Here is a 23121-nt window from a genome sequence, read left to right on the forward strand (position 1 = left end):
ACATTTATTTAGTGGAAAATCGCTCATTCATAAAAAGCTCACTGGTAGCGATCATTGTCAGTAACAACGCAAAATGCGATATAGCCCTGTGTGGAGAAGCTGCCCCGGTAAATTGTACTACTACGGTACAGTAGTAGACTACTGCTGTGTTCGTCTTGGTAGCGATTGCGTTGGTTGAATTGGATTTAACGTTCCGTTGTACGGTTTACGCTGAAATTATTTATTTTCATGAACAGATTGACAACGTTTAGGCTGTGGCAATGAAGTTCAGGTTAGTAGTTAGATAGACTTTTGATTTAAGTAAGGGGAGTGCCGAACATTTTCTGTCGCCGTTTGACTTCCTAAACAGCTGTGTACTGTAGCTAGATGTTTTTGTAGTGTGTCTCGCGTAAGCTACAGCGTTGCAGTGAGCTACACTGGTTTGAAACCACAGGTAATGGTAATTTCACCAACAAATCGTTTACTAATGTCAGAATAAATCCTACAACGAAAATGTATATGTGAGGAATGTTTATTTTAACGATTGAAAACAGATACATCATAGACCACTGTAGTACGTGTTGCCCGGGCAACACAGGCTAATGTCATGATGCTAATACTTCAGTGAAATAGTAGACTACTGTTTCCGAAAGTAGATGTACTTCCTTAATAATATCAGCTTATATTGTACATTACACATCACAATTGTGTGTCATATCACAAAGTAAAATGAGTAAATAGTTATCACCCTGGCCTCTTTTCTTGTGGCGTTTCTGCAGCTGCCTTGCATTAAAGCTATAGTTAGCCTAGCTATCCCCCAAGTTAACAGATGCGAAACGAATGTTCTGCCAAAGGTAGTCACGCGTGTTTTCGTGACGTTAGTGACGCAGTGACGTTAGTAACGTCAGTGACTGTGGCTAGCAAATTAGCCACCGTTAGCTTCACTTTTCGCCACAAAAACTTAACTTAAGCCTAAACCATGCAACGGAACGTAAATTCCAATAGAAGCAACTCAATCGCTACCAAGACGAAACTTTTGACACCTATGTTGTCTATGTAGGCCAAATATTGACTGAGTTTTAGGGGGGCAAAAAGAATAATAATAATAATAATATATATGTGAGAGAACAAAGGTTGTGCTCTCGCCGAAGGCTTGAGCACACCCAATAAAGATTCAAAGAACAATACTTGGAATGCTGAAGCAGCATTCCAACAATAAAGAGAAACAGGAAAACAAGTGAGGATTATTGTGAGAATGCTTAACAGCATTCTCACAATAATCCGTCTAATCTTAAGTAGTGAATTCTATGAAAGTAGAGCAGATCAGATAACGCGAGGGATAACGCGAGTATTATAAACAATGACTTATTTAAGGAAATGTAATTATAATGAACAAATACCAGAGAAGTTATAGGTTAGTTGAAGGTGAGTTGAGTTGAACTGTCCTAAACTATGATGAGGGTTGGTACAAGATGGTAGGTTGAGAGCGCGTGGGGAGGGGAGGGGAGAGAGAGAGAGATAGGCTTCTGGAGAACAATGGGAGAGTATGTTAACTAATCCTAATGAAAGTTAGGTTAAATCATTTGCAAACTAAAATCAAACGTAACAAATTAAATCACAGTATGCCAATGTTCACAAGTTAGAAATGTAGCAATATCACAGTTACTGTTGTCAGTTTGAAGAAGAGTGAAAGTTCCGTTCGTCGTTGTCAAACGGTTAGAGCAAAGGAATCTTTCGTTAAAGTTCCCGGTGGTCCAGTGAGTGTGCAGGTTGAGAGGAATAGGTTAGAGAGTGACGCGTTCACCTCAGTTTAATCCTACGAACAAGTGGGGGTGATTGTACGTTTGGGGGTTTTATACTCCAAAGAACCGGGGGGGGTCCCTGTGAAGGTAACCTCTTTCATTGGTCAGTTACTCCCCACCTGGGCGTCGTCCTGAGATCTGCCTAGGTGTGAAGTGGCTGTGGCTTTTGAGTTCCGTTATTTCAACTGTCCATGGAATGCTTAAACTTCAGAATATAACAATACGGTTTTGTTAGTATGGTACAATCATTTTGATATAAAGATTGGCTGACTTAACTATACCTGAAGGGGAAGTTATAATCAAACCTCAATTAAACAACGTTCTAAGTAAATGAGAAAAGCACACATTATAACACATGAACTACTGTCATTGAAATAGTGTCCATGAGCCATGTAGTCCTTGAGAATATGTTTGTAAATCCACAAAAGTTAGTTCTCCCTTAAAATCCTTTGTCTCCATGCTGTATACTTGTCGGGGGTAGGGGATAGGTGTGATGGCACGTGGTTTGTCGGTGACTATGCTACAACCCATTATTTATCAGCATTATTTTGCTCAGCTCATCAGTGTATTTTCAAATATTTTGCCACATTGTGTCAAGCACAAACTGTAAATAAAGCACATGATACCACCAAAGCCATGAATAGCCACCCAACTACACAGTGAGCTTCTAGACATACTGTTGACTCATTTCTACCTCTCGATATTTCAGAAACTAGTGCACAGTGCCTGTGATGCAGTCGGTGATAAGATGTTGTTGAGAGACACACACATTCCTGGAACTAGACTGCACAGTGCCCGTGAGGAAGTAGGTGACACACACACAGATCCCTGAAATTATAGATGGGGCACAGTGCCCGTGATTCCGTTGGTGAGTAAAATGTTGGTGACACAGAGATTTCTGGAAATATAAATAAATAGTGCAGTGCCCATGAGGCAGATGGTGATGACAGTTTCGGCTTTGGTATCTATATTTCTCATATCACAATTGAAATTCTCAAAAGTACTTGTTCAACCTCCACACCAGTCACTTGTGCACATCATAAAAGCAATTTCTCATTATTGTAAACAAATTGCCAATGCTCTGGTACATTCATGCACATTATGATGTAGCCTACAAATGTCTTCCGTTTCCCACATTATCAATTGCTTATGTTATGTTGATCAAAATGTATTATAATGGTCCTCTGTTAAATTGTCTTACCCCCACAAACATCTAGACATTTAGTTCATTACATAAGTCATTACATACACAATGGTTGATTTTCAGGCCTAATTCACCATCTAGCGCTGCATGTACAGTTCTGCCTAAGGGGTGCTTGCTGTTTACATCAATTTGTATTTTCTTTCCTTTGTGCTATGCAGTGCTGTGAAATTGTCTTCCATTTTCTGTAGCACTTTCACATAAATAAGAGACCGGATGATAAGCCAAGAAGCAGCAATTGTTACATTCTTGATGGCTAATGATACTTCAAAGATGGGTAAAGGGGTAGCCTGATTTCATGGAATACTAAAGGAATGACAGGGCTCTAGAGTGCGACCAAAATGTGTACGGGTGCGAAAATTTTTTTTCCTAGGTCGCACCGGTGCACCTAACCTCCTCGCATCCGCTGTCTCTCCACAAACGAAGCATTTGTTATCCTAAAACGGAACTGACACTCATGGTTGGATCATATCGTGGTCTAAACCAATCAGAGACAGAGATGGGGCGGGTCTTTGCCTCTGATTGGCTGTGGTCCAGATATTCCTGTAGCTCCGTGCTGTGTGATTGAAATTACGACCTGAGCACCAGAGTCAGTTTAGCACACCTGGGCATTGTATGGCCCGCGGGCCATAACCGGCCACAGGCTGTCTCAATCCGGCCCGTGTGAGGTAAATCAAAAATTTCAAATAAATAAATGTGTTGAGCGGTAGTGAATATGTATGTGCGCTTGCGCAACCTCACCGACAGGAGAGTTAGCTGTTGGTTATCCCTCGAAAATGAAAAACTTTGCCACTGATTAACTTTTAACAAGACATGGACTTGTAAGTATCTGTTTACTGAGGTCAAAGTGAAAGCTGTGAAGAAGAAAAAAAACTAACGCGGACATAATAAGAACTTGACTGATTCAGTGGGTGCGGGCTGATGGTTTGCTAGTTGAACTGCAGACCCTGATCATTACTTGTCAGCTGTCCTTCGCATTCAGACAGATTTCGATGCACTTGTTCAAGCCCACTGGATTTCTCTCACAGAACAAAATGAACTGAAAAAACGCTTTTTGCTTTTTGTATAAAGTTGATCAATTCCACATATTTAACATACTGCAAAACAACTTTTCAGTGTGAAGATTAACTGGTTACAAATAAAATGAAACACTGTTGTTGCTGTTTATACTGTTTATTACTTCTATAATCTTTCCTATTTGACCTACAGTAAAATCTAAAATATTTATATAAATATTTACAGAATATCCTTATTCTTCTGATAACCAGTAGCAGCTAATCAAAATATATACTTTACTGCTTTTTACAATGGGAGAAAGTGAATAGTGAGCAAATTGATGAGGCCCTCCAACACATTTCAGGTTTCTCATGTGGCCCCTTGTAAAAATGAATTGCGGACCCCTGAGTTACAAAGCTGGGCCATGGAGCTAACCCATGGAGCTAGGATTTTGATGCTAGGGAGAGTGTGGCAAGATGATTTAGCCAAGGCCATAGGGAAAGAAGGCCAAATTACAGGTGTTGGCCATCTGAAGGGCATGCGACAGCAAGGTGGGACCTGCTATAAGACTTTGAGCCATGAAATGTTAGGTCTCAGTTCAGGGAAGCACTTTTAAACAGTAGCACTTTCTATTTTGAAATGCTTTATTTTGCTTACATTTTTTTAGTTTGGTAGCTCAGTGAAGCACTTAAAATATTTATATATATATATATATATATATATATATATGCTACAGTATGATTGTGCTTCAAATAAAAAATAGGCCTATTTTTACCTACATCTTATTCTTGTTTAAGATCATTTACATAATATATATGAATGTATATGGAGCGTGATAAAAAGGTGACCTTGAAATTGTGGCGACGCAAGGAAAAATGTGGGTGCACCTAAATTTTGTGCTGGTGCACCTAAATAAAAAAGTTAGGCGCACCAGTGCAACCAAGGCAACAAGTTAGTCTGGAGCCCTGAATGAGTAAGGCCATAAAAAGTTTGTAAGGGGATGACAAAGTTGCAACATTTGCAACTTTGAAACAACAACATACCCGGCGTATAAAAAGTGCATGGATGAGCAATGTGTTTCAATATATTCAGCCAAAGCTAGCGGTGTTGCTATTATTATTAGTAAGAATATAATGTTTGAGTCGGTAAACATACAAAATGTTAATGGCCGTTAAGTCATAGTATCGATCATGTTACAAAACCTTACAGTAGTTCTAGTCTCAATATATGCTCCCAACTGGGACAATGAGCAAATCTTTATTAACCTCTTTGCCAAAATTCCAAAACAGCGACAACCATCACATATTAATGGGCGGAGACTTTAGTCTGGTGCAAGACACTACTGTAGTTTTGATAAGTCGTCCTCTAAGCAAAGCAATCTAACTAAAAATGACAGGAATCTGTGTGTGTCTGTCTAATGAGATTTTAGGGCAACACGTTTCCCACGATTATCTCGAGAACCGGGCACTGTGCAAGGTACAATTTTTACAGTTGTCCATTTCAAAACCCAAGGATTTTCAGTGCCACATTTAACAATGTTTGGAAAACAGTTTGAGATCTAATTAGACCAATTGAACTTATTAGACCAATGAATGTTTATGATGTCCCTGTGTATTTATACTTTTGACTGGGGACAACAACGCGCTCAGTCAGCTGACTATAAAAAGTTGATAATGTCGGGTTACTATTGACCAACTGCAGTCTAACCTGAAGCATGTGTGACATCCTTTAGCCAATAAATAATATTTTGATGAATAATCAAAGGGCTAGACAACAAACATTCTAATGAAATAATCACCAACTAACAATACGATAACGAATGACAGGTTGACAAAGGCAAGTTCATTTTCCGACCTTGCCTTTGCTCTGTGCAAGAAGCACCATCTAGCGATCATTACGTGTCAGTTACAACGTCCCTGTCAGAAGACTCTAACCACGCTATATGTAAGGAAAACTGGCTTGGCACTTGTAAGTGTTAAATAGGGGTGGAACGGTACACTGAAGTCACAGTTCGGTTCATACCGCAGTTCAGACATCACGGTTCGGTACGAGTTCGGTACAACGGAGGGAAAAGCAAAACAAACCAGGTTCCTCTACAAGTGAATACGGGGCATTGAAGAAGAAATGTAAATTCCGATTGTGTCAGTAATTTATTTGGCCCTATTTGTGTATGTGTATCTAATGGCTGGTTAAGCACTGTAGGTAGAAGTTGAAAAAATGTTTTTGGCTCGTTCCAGTGATTGGCACACCTGGGTGATGGCGTCGGATATTTTTTGTCATTTAGCACACGCCAGATGCATTATATGCGTTTGCATGTTAGTTGTATTTCCAGTCACATACCCCACAACCAGTGACATGCGGTGATGTCAGTAAGTGGCTAGGCACTTAAATGGGAAAATGTGTCCAAACTTTTGACTGGTACTGTACATGTTGAAGAATACAGGATCGAACTGCGCAAGTGAGTTTTTCGCTTGTCGTCCGCAGTGAACGGACAGTACAAGCACTGCTTATTGTCTCCCCTCTAATACTGTAACTGAATGGGAAACCGAAGTTTTCCAAACTTGCAATCTTAAAATGGCCAGCGTGTCCTCTATCTCTCGTGGGTCGCCACCACTCGCCATACTCGTCCTTAGTGCTGCTAGCTAGCCTATCTCTGACTCACGGCGGCGCCAATCAGAGCTTCACAGCTACCGATTAGATGTCCCGAAAGAACACGAGTATCTAACAGTAGTTCCGCATTACATTAATTAATTTGCACGCAAGTTTTATTTATTTTTATACTGTGTATTCTCCGTGTAATTTCATGCACCGAACCGTGACGCCCGTACCGTACGGTTCGGTACGAATACATGTACCGTCCCACCCCTAGTGTTAAAGCAAAATGGTAAATCACCAGGCCCTGATAGTTTTACAGTTGAATTCTACAAGGCATACTCTACTTTACTAGTTCCAATTCTAGTGAGGATGTAAAACGATTCCTTTCAAAGCCAACTATCTGTTAATTGCTATTTCCATTCGAAAAATGTGTGTTTAACCCAAAAATAATTTCAAACTTTTGTCGGATCTGGAAGCAGTTCCCCACTCTCAACGTTGTTATTTAACTGAGATGCACAAGTACCCTTGCATCCGTAGTAATTCACTGATTTGATTTACTCACCATTTGTTTGGAGTCAATGTTGATTTTGTGATTTTGCAGCTGGCTGGTGGATTGAGTGTGTGTTTGTATTCAATAAAGCTTTGTAAATTATGCAAGATAATGCGACTTACTTGGTAAGGTTGTAATGGGTCCCAGTGCACCCAGTCATAGACGACCGACTTCTCATACTGGGTCACATACTTTGCCCAAGGTGAGATCCTGTACAAACGCTCGCCAGCTTTGGTATGGATCACCACCTGGGAAAAATTTGAAAAAGGTACAGAGAACTGGAAATCAGCTCTAGATGACCAAAACATATGAACACTGAAAAAGATTGAGTGAACAGAAAGTAAGGCAATCCCAGCTTGGACATACACATTAAATTGTTATGATATAGAAAGGGTTATTACATTTTATCTAATTAGTAGATGTGTTTATCCAAAGCAATGTATAATTAGCAGTGTTGGGTAACGTTACTTTTAAAAGTAACTAATTATAGTTACTAGTTACATTTCTGGTAAAGTAACTAGTTACGTTACTTAGTTACTTACAGTAGAGAGTAAGGTGTTAAGTTAAGATCCTGTTAAGTGGAATTGAAAACGAGTTTTAAATGTGACATGACATGAAAACTTCACTTTATGAGGTTATTTAACATTAATATGAGTTCCCCTAGCCTGCCTTTAGTCCCCCAGTGGCTAGAATTTTCCATCGGTGTAAACCAAGCCCTGGGTGTTCTTCTCCTCCTTTCAGAAAAGGAAAGCTCAATTGCTCTGTTTGAAAATCTCCTCTTTGTGACGTCACAAGGAGGAAGGTTACCTCCCCTCTCTCTGCTTTGCCCGCCCATTGAATCTGGCCCGCCCATAAGAAACTGAGCTACGACCGTGCAAGTGTTTTATCCTTGAGAGACATCATGGCTTGCAAACGAACGAAGCATTACATTTGCTCAGTTTGGATGTACAAAGGAAAACAAAAATCTTTTTACAGTTCCTTCATCCGAGCATCTGAAGACCTAGTATCTTAATTTTATTTTCTCTGGAAATGAACCTACACAACTTCTGTTGTAGGCGCATTTGTTTTGTATGTCTGCGCCAAACACTTCAGCCACGACTTTTTCCTCAACTTGAGCTAATACAAAACTGGCCTTGCTGAAATTAAATTCTGGATCAGTACTAACCCTCCTTCATCCAGCTACTAACCTCGGACAAGTAAGTTAACTAACGCTATATCATTTTGTAGCTTTACTGTATATGGTTACCTAGCTTGCTACCCTTAGAATGTGGCTGTAACATTAGCTCTGCAGCTAAGAGCTGAGTTACTGTCGCTAATGGAAAGGTAGATAGCATCAAGTATGTGTGTGAATACACATGCTGTAACGTGAGTGTTGTACACTTCTTTGTTATTTGGATAACCGTTCTGCTGTTGGTGTTATGGCGCGCGCGATATCCGCCTTTCCCCTCATTGAAATGACTAAGAGTGTACCTCTGCAAACCAGGGTTATCAGATGAGAATGGGAAAATTTGAGGCATCTTACAGCAACGGGGCTACAGCCATTGCGATACATCCATTGTAAACATTAGCGCATGGTGCCGCCCCTCCGCTCCTCATTAGCATTTAAAGCTACAGACACCAAAACAGCGCGTTCTGAGGAAAGCTCCTTGTGGGACTGCTAGTAGTGGCTGTAATTCTGCACCAAGGCTGAATTTCAAGAGATTTCTGATACAGTATTAGGGGACCACTACGGCCTATATAAAAGCATCCAAAAACAGCATGTCATGTCACCTTTAAGTTCACCACACCACAGAATAATGTGTTATTAACTAGCCATCCAAATTCGAATGAAAAAAAACACCGACAAGTATGTTAAATTAGGCTTTGAAATCGTGAGAAAATCAGCAGTCTTCTCTGCTTGAGACCGGGGGGGCGTGTCGCCTGAAGGAGCTGAAGCTTCGCCCCTCGCTGCCTACCTACGACCCAGATAATGGACGCTACGTCAAGCCGAACAAAACCGTATAGAATTAGAATGTATTTGTTGGTGTACAGCTGGAGGTAGGGCGTTCTCATATAGAGCACCTCTTCTCTGGAACAAATTACCCGTCTCAATTAAGGAGTCTGATACTGTTTCGACATTTAAAATTTGGTTAAAAACGTTATTGTTTAGTCAATTCTACGACTGTTAAAGGTAAGTATGTTACTAGTTGGAGGCAACGGGGGACGGGTTGCTTCCATCCTTATTCTATAAGTATAACTTATTTTAGAGTTCTCTTCCCCTGGAACAGATTTCATGTTCCAAATGGGGGGGGCTGTCGCTGTCTTGGTGTGTGGGGTTGCATCAAATTCCCCTTTTTTGCTCTGTTAAATTGCTGCACCAGTCCACACTTGACCGGTGGGGATCTCGTTCTATTATGACTGTAACTGTTAGCTGCTCCTGGCATTCTCTAATCCCTGCTCTCCTCTCTCTGTCCCCCCCCACACACATCCCTTGTGGTGTGGGGGGTTTGAGTTGTCAGCACCTGCCTGGTCGTCGGTCAGCCAACGCTGGACCTGGTCGCGAGTCTCCCGGTCCTGTCCTACATCTATAAAGTTGAACAATGGATTTTGGTGTTTTGAAAACCCACCGACACTGTATGACTATGTTTAGCCTGTGTTCTGCTCCTCTCTCTCACCAACCGTCTCTGGAGGAGGGGATCCCCATTTTTTTTCTCCCGTTGAGAGTTTTTTGGGAGTTTTTCCTTGTCTTCCTTGAGGGTTTAGGTTGGTTGAGGGGCAGTTCTATGGGCATATGTGAAGCCCTCTGTGACATGCTTGCGTGTAAAAAGGGCTATACAAATAAATTTGATTTGATTTGTTCAACGAGTGAAACATACACAGGGCTCTCAAGTTTTGAAGACAGGCAAGAGTGACATTCTCCCCCTGTCAGGGGGTCAAAATTAATTAATTGCTTTTTACCTGACATCTTTGAAAGGCAGCAATGATTAATGCATCCATGGCCAGGATATAATTATAAAATATGACATTTTTTTAAAGTGACCTATAACATCGACTATGCAAAACACTTAAATGTATTTAGTGCTAATACAATTATTAAGCCTATTTGGAGAGAGATGTTTATAATATGACAATATGTCAGTCATCGTGTGATAACAAAAATATGACTAGGCCTAGAATACTTGTTCTGAGCAGGTGTTGTCAGTGAACAGGCTGTACAACTGTTGGATAAGTTACAGACACTCATGAAAAACTGATGCTAATTATCTGGGAAACATTTTCTAACAGCAGTCAAGTTGTCATTGTTTGTGTCAAACAAGTTGGGAATTTGTTGTAACATTAAAACAGGAGATCATGACTGTGCTCAAAGTGATGCTCGAGCTCCAGTGGTTTCCTCTGTGGGTGAACGAAACTTTCGGAAGATGTTGTAGCAGAATCACGTAAACAATTCCAGGATATGCTTTTTTTCATTGGTTGTTGCGTTAAATCTTACCCAGATACAATAGTGCTATTTTCTTATTGGCTATTGTGTAGCCCCTTTCTGTTTTTTGATTGGCTGATAAGTGGAAGGCTCGACTTAGAACTCCAGGGGAGACGCGCTTGATTCCTGCCGGTTCCATAGTGAGAGCGGCGCGGACAGAGACATTTTGGTTGGGCGCTGCGGCATATTAAATATATTATAAATAGTTTTTCCGCGTGAGAAATACAATGTATGGCGGGAGTGCGTGACAAAAGACCGAAATGAGTGACTGTCACGCTCAATACGTGACACTTGAGAGCCCTGCATACAGATGCATATAAATGAAATGTTCCCCTGAGCTGTAACAGTAAACATTGACACCAGAGACAGCAGACAGTGAGCTCTCCAACTAGGCTACTTCTAGCACATTAGCTACCATTTCACCAAAATACCATCATTCTACACAGAGTAGCCTAATATCAAGTTAGCGGTTTGCACTAACTCATAGCAGAGATACCTCTGGAAAAATTATCTAGTATAATTATAGCAAGCACACAGAACTGAGTGATGAACCGCGGAGGAGGAACGGCCGGGAGGGCGATGCTCGGTACGGCTCCGCTCTGCAAGAGAAGCCGTGTGTCCATGAACCCCGTCTGTCTCTGGTCCATGTTAAAACTATCCGCCGTGAAATGGTCACTGCAGAGGCGGCTGTTGGAGTTTATCCGAAGCTTTCCATCAGCGTGGCTCTTCACAAAATCAATCCACCTATTTTTCCTTTCCTCATCAATAGAGAAATTAAATAGCGTTGCAGCACAGCTGAAGTTTTTGCATCCAGGGAAGATGCAGTTGTGAGTGGAGGCAGACATCCTGAAGCTGGCTAGCTAGCTGATGTAGGCTACAATAACAGTACAGCAGGAGGAGCCATTTAGTGATCTGACGTAGATGGGTCGAAATGACGTAGATGGGTAACTTTTTGGCCCCACCCATTAAAACCTGATCTGAAAACGGAAGAGAAACTGTTCTACGGTCTAACTCCACATTTCAGTGCAACAAAGTTTTAGCGCTTTGCACATGCTTTCAGGAACTCATTTCGCACGTAAATAATAACTGAGAAGCAAATCATGGAATTTACTTTACAGGATCTTTAAGTTACTTTTGCGTTACATTAAGAAAAGTATTTTATTTCTAAGACAATTCACCTTGGTCACTCTTATGCCCAGAAAGCACATTTAATGGGTTGACCATCGCAAATAACCAGCACAGCCAAAAACAACAATTGAGAAAATGAATTCTAGACTATTAAAAAACGAATTCACCTGAAAATAATTTGACACTTCTATTTGGTTCGAACATAACCCAACATTTTGCAGTTTAAGCTCAATTAAGATCCAACTCTTCATTAACCCTTGTGTTATCTTCGGGTCATTCTGACCCATCAGTCATTGTGACCCACTGTTGTATTGCGACAACTTTACCGCATTCAAAAACAAAGTGAAGCATTTTCTTTTAACCGGTGGGCTGTCTCAGACCCCCCACATTGCGAAGGTTAAAAGAAAATTATTTTAATTTGTTTTTGTATTGGGTAAAATTGGGTAAACACAACGATGGTTCGTTATGAACCTTTGGGTCATGTGACCCGAAGGCAGCACAAGGGTTAAATTAATTATTGAGTAATGCAAGTGCCTCCACATTTTCAGGCCAGGCGTATTAAACAGCCTATATCTATAGACTTCCATTTCAGAGAACAATGGAAAAAAAACAACAACAGCTGTACAACGGTCATCCCGGCCAAACCCTCCATCTCCCACGATCTCTCAATCACCCTGGGATTTGTGACGCTGACCCCTTCATCCTCTGCCAGGAACCTTGGGGTTACCATGGATGACGAGCTCTCCCTCACAGCCCACATTGCTGCAGTCTCCCGGTCGTGTGGATTCACCCTCTACAACATCCGGAAGATCGGGAGATACCTGTCTGAGCACTCCACCCAGCTGCTAGTCCAAGCACTTGTCCTCTCCAAGTTGGACTACTGCAACTCGCTGCTCGCCGGTCTCCCAGCATGCGCAACCCGCCCTCTTCAGAGGATTCAGAACGCAGCGGCCCGTCTGATCTACCCAGACGCTCCCATGTCACCCCGCTCCTCATCTCCCTCCACTGGATACCCATCACAGCCTGCATCAGATTCAATACCCTGGTACTGACCTTCCGAGCAGTGAACGGGACTGCACCCGACTACATCAAGTCTCTCCTGCAGCCTTACACCCCCACCCGCCACCTACGGTCTTCTTCAGACAACCGCCTGGTGGTCCCACCGCTCAAGAGTGCCCGGTCCCAACACAAGCTGTTCTCCTGTCTGGCCCCCCAGTGTTGGAACCAACGCCCCACCTCCATCAGAGACACTGACTGTCTCCCCACCTCGGGGAATGTCCCTGTACTTAGTCGCTCTGGATAAGAACTTCTGCTTAAAGTGACTAAATGTCCACTACAAATAACTACTGTTAGGGAAATCAGTTTGTTTTGTTACGCATTTCTGGATTTTTAAAATATTTATTTATATTGGCCTTTATCGGAATATCAGATTTTTAAATCACCAAATATTTGTATCGGTATCGGCCTTAAAAATCCTTTATATTTCCCACTTTTCTGCTTCCAGCGGCAGAATTAGTGGGAATTATAGTCAAAGCCACCCTCGGCTTTGTCCTAGCAGCGAAGCGCCGTAGGAGAGGCAAACGAGCCGGTGCTCTGGTGCGACTCCGTCGGCGTGGGGCACGCACAGCGTTACCGGGGATATTTCTCTCCAACGTGCGTTCACTGAGCAACAAACTGGATGAACTTCAGCTACTGGTGTGGAAAAACAGAGACTTTCATTCATCTTCCGTTTTGTGCTTTACGGAGACATGGCTGAGTGAACTGATCCCAGACTCTGCGCTACAGCTAGCAGGTTTCAAACTGCTGAGAGCGGATCGTGACCCTGTGCTCTCTGGCAAAACGAAAGGCGGTGGTATTTGTTTTTACATTAACAGTGGCTGGTGTGAAGATGTGACAGTGATTCTGCAGCACTGTTCTCCTGATCTGAAATATTTTTTTATTAACTGTAGATCTTTTTACTCGCCACGAGAGTTTGCATCATTCATTCTGGTTGGCGTCTACATGCCTCCGCAGGCTAGCGTCAACGAGGCTCAACGTGTGCTCGCCAGCCAGATACTGAGTGTGGAGCATGAAAATCCGGATTCCTTGGTTATTGTGCTAGGCGACTTTAACAAAGGCAATCTCACTCAAGAACTCCCAAAATATAGACAATTCATCAAATGCCCTACCAGAGAAGGAAACACCTTGGATCACTGCTACTCTACAATCAGCAAAGCATACCATGCGGTCCCCCGAGCAGCACTGGGTCACTCTGACCACGCCATGGTCCACCTGATTCCTGCATACAGGCAGAAGCTAAAGTGCTGTAAGCCTGCTGTGAGGACATCAAAACAGTGGACCAGTGAAGCTATGGAGGATCTGCGGGCGTGCTTGGACTGCACTGACTGGGACATGTTCACGACTGCTACCAATAGTCTGGATGAGCTCACAGAGGCTGTGACATCATACATCAGCTTCTGTGAGGACTGCTGTATACCAACACGCACATGGGTAAGCTACAACAATGACAAACCCTGGTTTACAGCTAAACTCAAAAGGTTGAGGTCAGAGAAAGAGGCCGCGTTTAGGAGTGGGGACAAAGACAGTTTCAAGGAGTCGAAGAACAGGTTTAGCAAGGCGGTGAGGGAGGCTAAACGACTGTACTCAGAGACTAAAACACCAATTCTCTGCAAACGACTCTGCTTCTGTCTGGAGAGGGCTCAGGCAGATTACCAACTACAAGCCCAGAGCCCCCCACTCCACTAACGACTCCCGCCTGGCCAACGACCTGAATGAGTTCTACTGCAGATTTGAAAGGCAATTGGACAGTCCTGAACTACCCCTTCCCACCCAGGAGGCCTCCCACCTCCCCCCCTCTACAGTGACGACTCTCTCCATTCAGGAGGGTGAAGTTAACAGACTTTTCAAGAGGCAGAATCCCCGCAAAGCAGCTGGGCCGGACTCTGTCTCTCCAGCCACCCTCAAGCACTGCGCTGACCAGCTGTCTCCGGTGTTTACCTACATCTTTAACACCTCCCTTGAGACATGCCATGTGCCAGCCTGTCTCAAGTCCTCCACCATCATCCCTGTGCCCAAAAAGCCAAGGCCAACAGGACATAATGACTACAGACCCGTCGCCCTGACCTCTGTGATAATGAAGTCTTTCGAGCGCCTGGTGCTGGCACACCTTTGGCACACAGTTTGCCTACAGAGCCAACAGGTCTGTGGACGATGCAGTTAACATGGCCCTCCACTTCACCCTACCTGGACTCCCCAGCATCCTATGCCAGGATCCTGTTTGTGGACTTCAGCTCTGCTTTCAATACCATCATCCCCGCCCTGCTTCAGGACAAGCTCTCCCAGCTGAACGTGCCTGATTCCACCTGCAGGTGGATCACAGACTTCCTGTCTGACAGGAAGCAGTGCGTTAAGCTGGGAACACAAGTTTCTGACTCCCGGTCCATCAGCACCGGATCACCTCAGGGCTGCGTCCTTTCTCCTCTGCTCTTCTCCCTGTACACCAACAGTTGCACCTCCAGTCATCCGTCCGTCAAACTCCTGAAGTTTGCGGACGACACCACCCTTATTGGGCTCATCTCTGGTGGAGACGAGTCTGATTATAGGTGGGAAGCGGCCAACCTGGTGACCTGGTGCAGCCAGAACAACTTAGAGCTCAATGCTCTTAAGACAGTGGAGATGGTTGTGGACTTCAGGAGGAACACAGCCCCACTCACCCCCATCACCCTGTGTGACTCCTCAGTCAACACTGTGGAGTCCTTCCGCTTCCTGGGCACTATCCTCTCCCAGGACCTCAAGTGGGAACTGAACATCAGCTCCCTCATCAAGAAAGCACAACAGAGGATGTACTTCCTTCGGCAGCTGAAGAAGTTCAACCTGCCAAAGACAATGATGGTGCACTTCTACTCAGCCATCATTGAGTCCATCCTCACCTCCTCCATCACCGTCTGGTACGCTGCTGCCACTGCCAAGGACAAGAGCAGACTGCAGCGTATCATCCGCACTGCTGAGAAGGTGATTGGCTGCAATCTGCCTACCCTCGAGGACCTGCACACCTCGAGGACCCTGAGGCGAGCGAGGAAGATTGTGGCCGACTCCTCCCACCCTGGACACTCCCTGTTTCAGTCACTCCCCTCCGGCAGAAGGATGCGGTCCATCAGGACCAATACCTCACGCCACAAAAACAGTTTCTTCCCTTCCGCTGTTGGCCTCTTCAACAAGGCCAAGGGACCACACTGACTCTAATGACTTCTTGCTTAAAACACACTGCTTTTTGCACTGCATCACAATAATGGTATCTTGTACATTTGTATTTTTTGTAATATTTGTATTTTTGTATTTTTATATTGTAATTTACGGCAACTTATATTTAATTTTATTGTATATTTAATTCTATTCTAATCCCACTTAGTACTGCTAGTTTATGTACCCTTAGTATAGATAGTCCACATATTTAAATTTTAGGTATACGTTTATTGTATGCACCTTCCTGCCAAAGCAAATTCCTTGTCTGTGCAAACTTTCATGGAGAATAAATCCCATTCTGATTCTGATTGTTGAGGTAGCTCGCACATTTCTTTCTGTCGGACAGTCCACGACATGAACGTGCCATAGGGATTTTATTTATCATATTTCTGAAAGTAGGAGATTGTTGTCTGTTGATATTGGAAGCATCTCTTTCACCACATAACCAGCTACAAGTTTGTTTAACTCTCCTTTGTTGACAACCTTGAGATGATGATGATGATAATACCTCTAGATTTTGCTGTTTCGCAGGTATCCAGACCTGGCCATCGTTTTCAGCGCGTGGATCCTTAGCCACCAATTTCCAACTGCTGTGTTTGCCCTCCATTTTTTTAAGATTAGCTGTTGTGTTCCTTGTGGATGATAGGCACTTCTCCCCACAGGACAACTTGCATTTTACTGATGTGTTCCGGTCATTTTCACTGACTAGCTCAAAATAATGTGAATACTTCCACTCTAAAAACCCTACGTGCAGAAACCTAGCAGGGGGAACAGGCGCTGCCATCTTTTTATTGTTGCCACTTTCTGCTTGACATAGCCCCCCAACTGAGTCCCCTTCTGTCCTGCCGCAAGCCATTCTGAAAACCAAGAGCGCAGTTGCGACCCTCCATGAACACCGGTGCGAATAGCTACAACATAAAAACTAAATTTCCCATAATGAGTAGTTTGAATCCATCCACCACCGAGGACCTCATTCGGATCAGTACAGTGGGGCCCTCCATGGAAATGTGTGATGCCTCCAAATGTGCTGAAAACTGAATGAATAAATACAAAAAAGTTATAAATGAATATGTAATGAATAAATAAGTAACAACTCCTGTTTCTGGTCAAGTGGTGTAATTCATTCAATAGTGTAATAATGATGCAATGTTAAAAGGTTTTTGTTTTGGTGGTGGGGGGGGTCCTTGGAAAATGTTCTCCCCTGTAAGGGGTCCCTGGCCCCAAAAAGTTTGAGAACCCCTGGTCTAGATTAATCATATTGTAGCGTCAGTGCCCTTGGGTACCCAGCATGCAGTGCGGCATGCCAAAAAAGGGAGAGTTGTGGAAAATAGTTCAGTTAGAAAAGCCGTACGAGGGATTTCAGTTGTGTTCGTTCAGTTAAATGTGTGTAATGTTATTGTTTGTTAGTTAAGACCAGTGGTCTCAAACACAATTTGCCTTGGGGCCACTGCTGGTATTGTCATCTCATAGGAGGGCCACTTCACTGTTCAGTACTACAACAAAGCACAATCTTTTTGAAAATTCTCTTTTTTATTTCCATCACAACATGTCTTTGTTAGACTTAACAAAACTATATAGCCTACCCATCAGTTTCTCTACATTTTATATACTTAATTGTTTAACAGTGCAAATAGTTTTTCCTTACATTATATATATTTTTTCCTTACATTATATAATTTTTATGTATTCTTAATTATATTTCTTGCAAGACACCTGGCAGCGCTTCTGTTCACACAAAATAATGATAATTCTTTCGGGGGACTTCACGGATTATATTATATTTTTGGCATCATGTAGCAGGCCGTAGGGAGGGAGAAGGGGGGCCGGAAGTGGCCTGCGGGCCGGCAGTTTGAGATCCCTGGTTAAGATAATCCTGTTGGTCACCCTGATTGGTGCTATTAAACTACACAACATGCACAGAGAGTCTGAATATGCAACAGTAGTCTAACTCTGCTGCATTTCTGCCTTGAGGTGACCTGTGCTGGGTGAGAGGGAAATGGCACGGATGGGGAAAGTGTGTGGGCAGAGCAAGCAGTAAAAGTTCATAACCTACACACACTTCCTTTAGTAATGTGTCTCCTCACTTTCATAAATTAATTGTTGCTCTGTGTCTCTGTTTGGTGGTGATAGGAAGCAACATGATTAAATAATTTGTTGTAATGAACCAATGAAACGAAAACAAGGAAAATAATATAGCTGCAAGCAGCGATGCGGGTTCCTCCGCAAAATGGCAAAATATTATAAACATGTACACTGTAGAAGATCAAGACTTGGACAACAAGACAGCAAAATTACTTCAAGTTTGGCCAACCACAATTGGCTGAACGGGGATTTGAACTCATGAGCATAAGGTTACAAGTCAGACTCTCTAGCCTCTCTGCTACACACCAACTGCTGAGATTTTATGATTAGCAAGGGCTGAGTATTAACTTTGTATAGGATATTGAAACTCTTCTTGAGTTGATCTCTTTCCAGACTCTCAGTCAATGCACAACTAACAATAGTCATGTGGGCAACTGGGCTAGGGCAGAGCTCATATTCAGCTCCTTGTGAGAATAGCCTGTGACAGTACAGCAGCCGACTCTATGGTCCCATTAAACTACACAACATGCACAATCAGGGTGACCAACAACATTATATTAACTAACCAACAATAACATTACAAACATCTAACTGAACGAACACAACAACTGAAATCCCTCGCATGGCTGTTGTAACCAAACTATTTTCCACAAGTCTTTAGGTTTTTTGACATGCCGCACTGCATGCTGGGTACCCAAGGGTGCTGACGCTGATTATCTAGCTGTGCTCCGACTGCGTGATATGAGTATTAGTTTTTGGTCAGCTTTGGGACAAAGGTTAAGAAACAGTTGACATTTCAAGGTGAAATTGCACACGGTATTTCAGAATGATGTCTGCCTGTTTAATTAAACAAGTATGGAGTCAGGTGGCTGAGCGGTTAGAGAATCGGGCTAGTAACCAGAAGGTTGCTGGTTCGATTCCCAGCCATGCCACATGACGTTGTGTCCTTGGGCAAGGCACTTCACCCTACTTGCCTCGGGGGAATGTCCCTGTACTTACTGTAAGTCGCTCTGGATAAGAGCGTCTGCTAAATGACTAAATGTAAATGTAAGTAATCAAAATTATGACAGGCCAATAGACTGTGCCTGGATTCAAACCTGTGACCTTGAACTTTGTAGGACACCGTTTCAACCCATTGAGCTACCCTCAAGGATGACAATACATGGTCAGTTACTGTACAAAAAAAGGAAGCCGTTTCTCCTGTAGCATGGATTGTTTAACGTTTAAACATCTGTAATTCAATGATCTTTTGACATATCAAGGTGAAATTGCGCATGGTTCTTCAGAACGATGTCATCCTGTTTAACTAAACAGATATTCAAATTTAAGACAGGCACAAACACTGTGGCTGGATTCGAACCTGCGACCTTATACTTTGCAGGTCACCGTCCCAGCTCATTGAGCTATTCTCAGTGTTGAATATTGTCATGTTCAGTTACTGTCTGAAAAGTAAGCTGTTTCTCCTCTGGTAAGCGTTGTTAGATTCAGCCAAGGTTGAAACAGCTCTAATTCAGTCATATTTTGACATACCAAGGTGAAATTGTTTATGGTACTTCAGAGTGATGTCATCTTGAACCCTATTAGGTTTGAAAAACCATCATTCAAAATGACATTTGATTTAGTGACACAAACATATTGAGGCAATGTGGACATTTACATAAGTACACCCCTTTCAGCCATTTTGTATTTGATTCAACTGTCTTAAGTAAAGTTTTTAGATACATCCATGATACATATCTGTTCAAAATTTCAAGTCAATTGGAGCTTTGGTTCAAGAGAAGAGGAATTTTGAAGGTTTTCCCAAATTATCACTGTACAGGAAAATCGATCATGGCGGACCTTAAGGGTCCTTGAGGCTTTTTTGTTCCCCATGGGAAATGAGGCATGTACACCAAGTTTCAGAAGAATTGGAGCAATGGGGTGGAAATGCCATCACTTTGAAAATCGGAATTTAGGGCGTGGCCTGTGGCGCCCCCTACAGTCAAAGGTGTCCCATATTTGGTGTGGGGGTACCCAATGCGCCAAATTAGAACATTTATAACCAGGGACTTTTTGAGATATTGAGGCACAAGGAGAAGAAATATTATGAACATGTACACTGTAGAAGATCGAAGATCTCTGCTGCGAGATCGAAGATCTCTGCTGCGAGATCGAAGATCTCTGCTGCGACGCTCAAAATGCTTTTTCGTTCATTTTGCATTTCTGCAAATGCATTTGAATTTGAATTGTGGTCACGATTTTGCCGCCACATTCTTAAAATGAAAATGCATTTCTGGAAATGCATTTGAATTTGAATTGTGGTCACGATTTTGCAGCCACGTTCTTAAAATGAAAATGCATTTCTGGAAATGCATTTGAATTTGAATTGTGGTCACGATTTTGCAGCCACGTTCTTGAAAATGAAAATGCATTCCTGGAAACGCATTTGAATTTGAATTGTGGTCACGATTTTGCAGCCACGTTCTTAAAATGAAAATGCATTTCTGGAAATGCATTTTAATTTTCAAATTTTACATTTTAAATTGAATTTTGGTATCTGTTTGCTGGGGCACGTTTTGAAAATTAAATCTCAAATGTCTATTTCTTTTTCATTTTAATTAAGTGAAAGATTGAGCATTCTTGAAGAAGAAAATTAAAATGCAAATAGGATGATTGATTACTAATTTCATTTATGAGTCAAATAATGCAGCCACATTCTTAAAATGCAAATGCATTTCTGGAAATGCATTTGCATTTGAATTTTGGTAACGATTTGCTTCCCTAGTTGCTAGCCACACTTCACTGATTGTTTGAAAGCGGCGGAAATTAGAATGTTTCTTTTGACATAAAAGTTTAGCCATAGCTGTGGCATTGAAGACAGTAGCCTACTACACACTGCCAGTGGGCGAGTAGAGTCTGACTCTGAGGCTAACGTCAAAACAAGACGCGGTCTCACTCAAATTCCAAGTTGTACACAAATCACAAAACTACGCTGACCCGCTGGCTGTATTCGCAATCGCCATATCTTTAAAACACTGCTCTCCATTTTAATGTAGAATTGACCGTGGTACGAAATTAAGAAAATACTCACGCAGATCGACAACAGCTGCCGCAATCGTCCATGGAGGCTGACGGGGCTCTCACGTAGCAAACATAATTTTTTTTTACAGCAACCTACATTAAAATCTCACCACCTGGCTGTCTTCACAATAGTCATATCGTCATAACATTTCCCTCTTTCTGTTTTTTCGTGTAAAATTTTACTATAAAATTACGAAAATACTACTATGACGCTTTCTAGCATGGCTGCCGCCTAAAAGACTAGGCGGTCTCATGGGTGACCCGCATTCTCTCAAATTACAAAGACTTTCACGACCTAAATCAAAGATCCGAGATTGCAGTTCCACTCGAAATCGCTTTCTCAACAAAGTCCAATGGTTGGGAATTTTGGGGGTGGTACTTTTCACTCATAATCCAAGCTCCAACTTGCGTGCTATCCATGCGTCGTTGCTGACGTAGTGACATAGGCTAGCACTGAGTACCCTTCGTTGACAGAAGACACTTTTTGCCACAAAATGTTGTAACCTCCTAAACTGTGCAACGGAACGTAAATAAAAATACAAGCAACTCAATCGCTAGCAAGACGAAACTTTTGACACCTACGTTGTCTATGTAGTCCAAATATTGACTGATCCTTAGGGGTGGGAAAATAAATAATAATAATATATATGTGAGAGAAGAATGGTTGTGCTCGCCGAAGGCGTGAGCACACCCAATTACAGCCGTTTAAGCTTGGGCCGAATCTAACAACTCTTGCCACCATAGAAACTGCTTCCTTTTTTTAAACAGTAACTGACTGCGGCATTTCCCAGCCCTGCAAATAGCTCAATGGGCTGAGACGGTGTACTGCAAAGTGCAAGGTCATAGGTTTAAATCCAGCCACAGCCTCGAGCCTGTCATGGTACTGATTATCTATTTAGTGAAACAGGTATCCAAGTACACCACAGTAGCTGTACAATCATAATGATAACGCATTTTCATTCTTAGGGGATTACTACGCCAGAAGAGCCAGAACTTGGTCTAGCTCTTTTTTTAACTTGTGCTTTGTAGATAAGATCCCGCTTCATCTAGACAGCGCAGACAATATGGCTGAATTTAATGTCTACATTGTCTATGTGTGAATAACGCAAATGTCCTTTTTACTGATGATATTTCAAACCTTAGAGGCTTCCAGATAACATAATTCTGAAGTACCATGCGCAATTTCACCTTGATATGTCAAAAGATGACTGAATTACAGCTCCTTAAACTTTGTCTCAAAGCTGACCAAAGCTAATTCTCTGCCCTTTCTATAAAAAAAAAAACTCAACAGTTGATGTGTAGTAGAGGGGATAGAGAGGCTGACTTGAAACCACATGCTCGAGTTTGAATGTCCATTCAGCCTGTTTGCCTGTTGTTTGCCAGGCATAAATTAATTTAGCTCTCTTGTTGTCCAACCCTTCTACAATGTACATTTTTATTATATTTTCCCATTTTGAGGAGGAACCCGCATCGCAGCTTGCAGCTACATTTATCTTTAAGTTTGCCATGCTTTCCCATTTGCCACTCACTGGTTCCTTTCTGTGAGTTGTAACTGGTGATGATTAGTTTGCGGAATCAGTCATAAATGTCCAAGCATAACCACGCCCAATTCAAACCCACTTTCAGGAACGTTGCAACAAACTTAAACTACAATATTTCTAATTTGGATGAAATTATTGTCTTATACTTTTAGATGCTATTATGTACATAAGGGGGGCGGGGTGGAGTGTGTTCTGCTAGTTTTCTACACAGGGTGACCAGCGGCTAAGAAATTGTGAATGACAAGTCATGTTCCGCAATAAATGTGCAGAAATGTTTTTCTAAGTCGCAGACACGGTCAGTCATAGACAACGGTGTGTCAGCTGTAACAGTTGCTCCCGGCAACGTCGTGGTAAGTTTGAGTGCACGGGCAGCGGCTCTATGACATGACGAGCAAGCACTTTCTTACCGCTGCTGGCATTTAGTAGCTTCCTCGAGCAAAACGTGCAGAAATAAGCACCAGGCTCTCTCAGTTTCTTGCACCAACTGC

The 23121-nt window shown here is 42.5% G+C and overlaps 1 protein-coding gene across 1 annotated transcript in view; it reads right to left on the reverse strand.

The window, feature by feature from the left end:
* Window positions 1–23121, reverse strand: part of LOC136945817 (1,4-alpha-glucan-branching enzyme-like) — a 157921-nt gene that overhangs the window by 107525 nt on the left and 27275 nt on the right. Inside the window, exon 4 of the mRNA XM_067239891.1 lies at window positions 7246–7371. Within this exon, the coding sequence (XP_067095992.1) occupies window positions 7246–7371 (126 nt within the window). The remainder of the gene's footprint in view (window positions 1–7245; window positions 7372–23121) is intronic.

Source organism: Osmerus mordax, chromosome 7 (assembly GCF_038355195.1).
Source record: "Osmerus mordax isolate fOsmMor3 chromosome 7, fOsmMor3.pri, whole genome shotgun sequence".
Lineage (NCBI taxonomy): Eukaryota > Metazoa > Chordata > Actinopteri > Osmeriformes > Osmeridae > Osmerus > Osmerus mordax.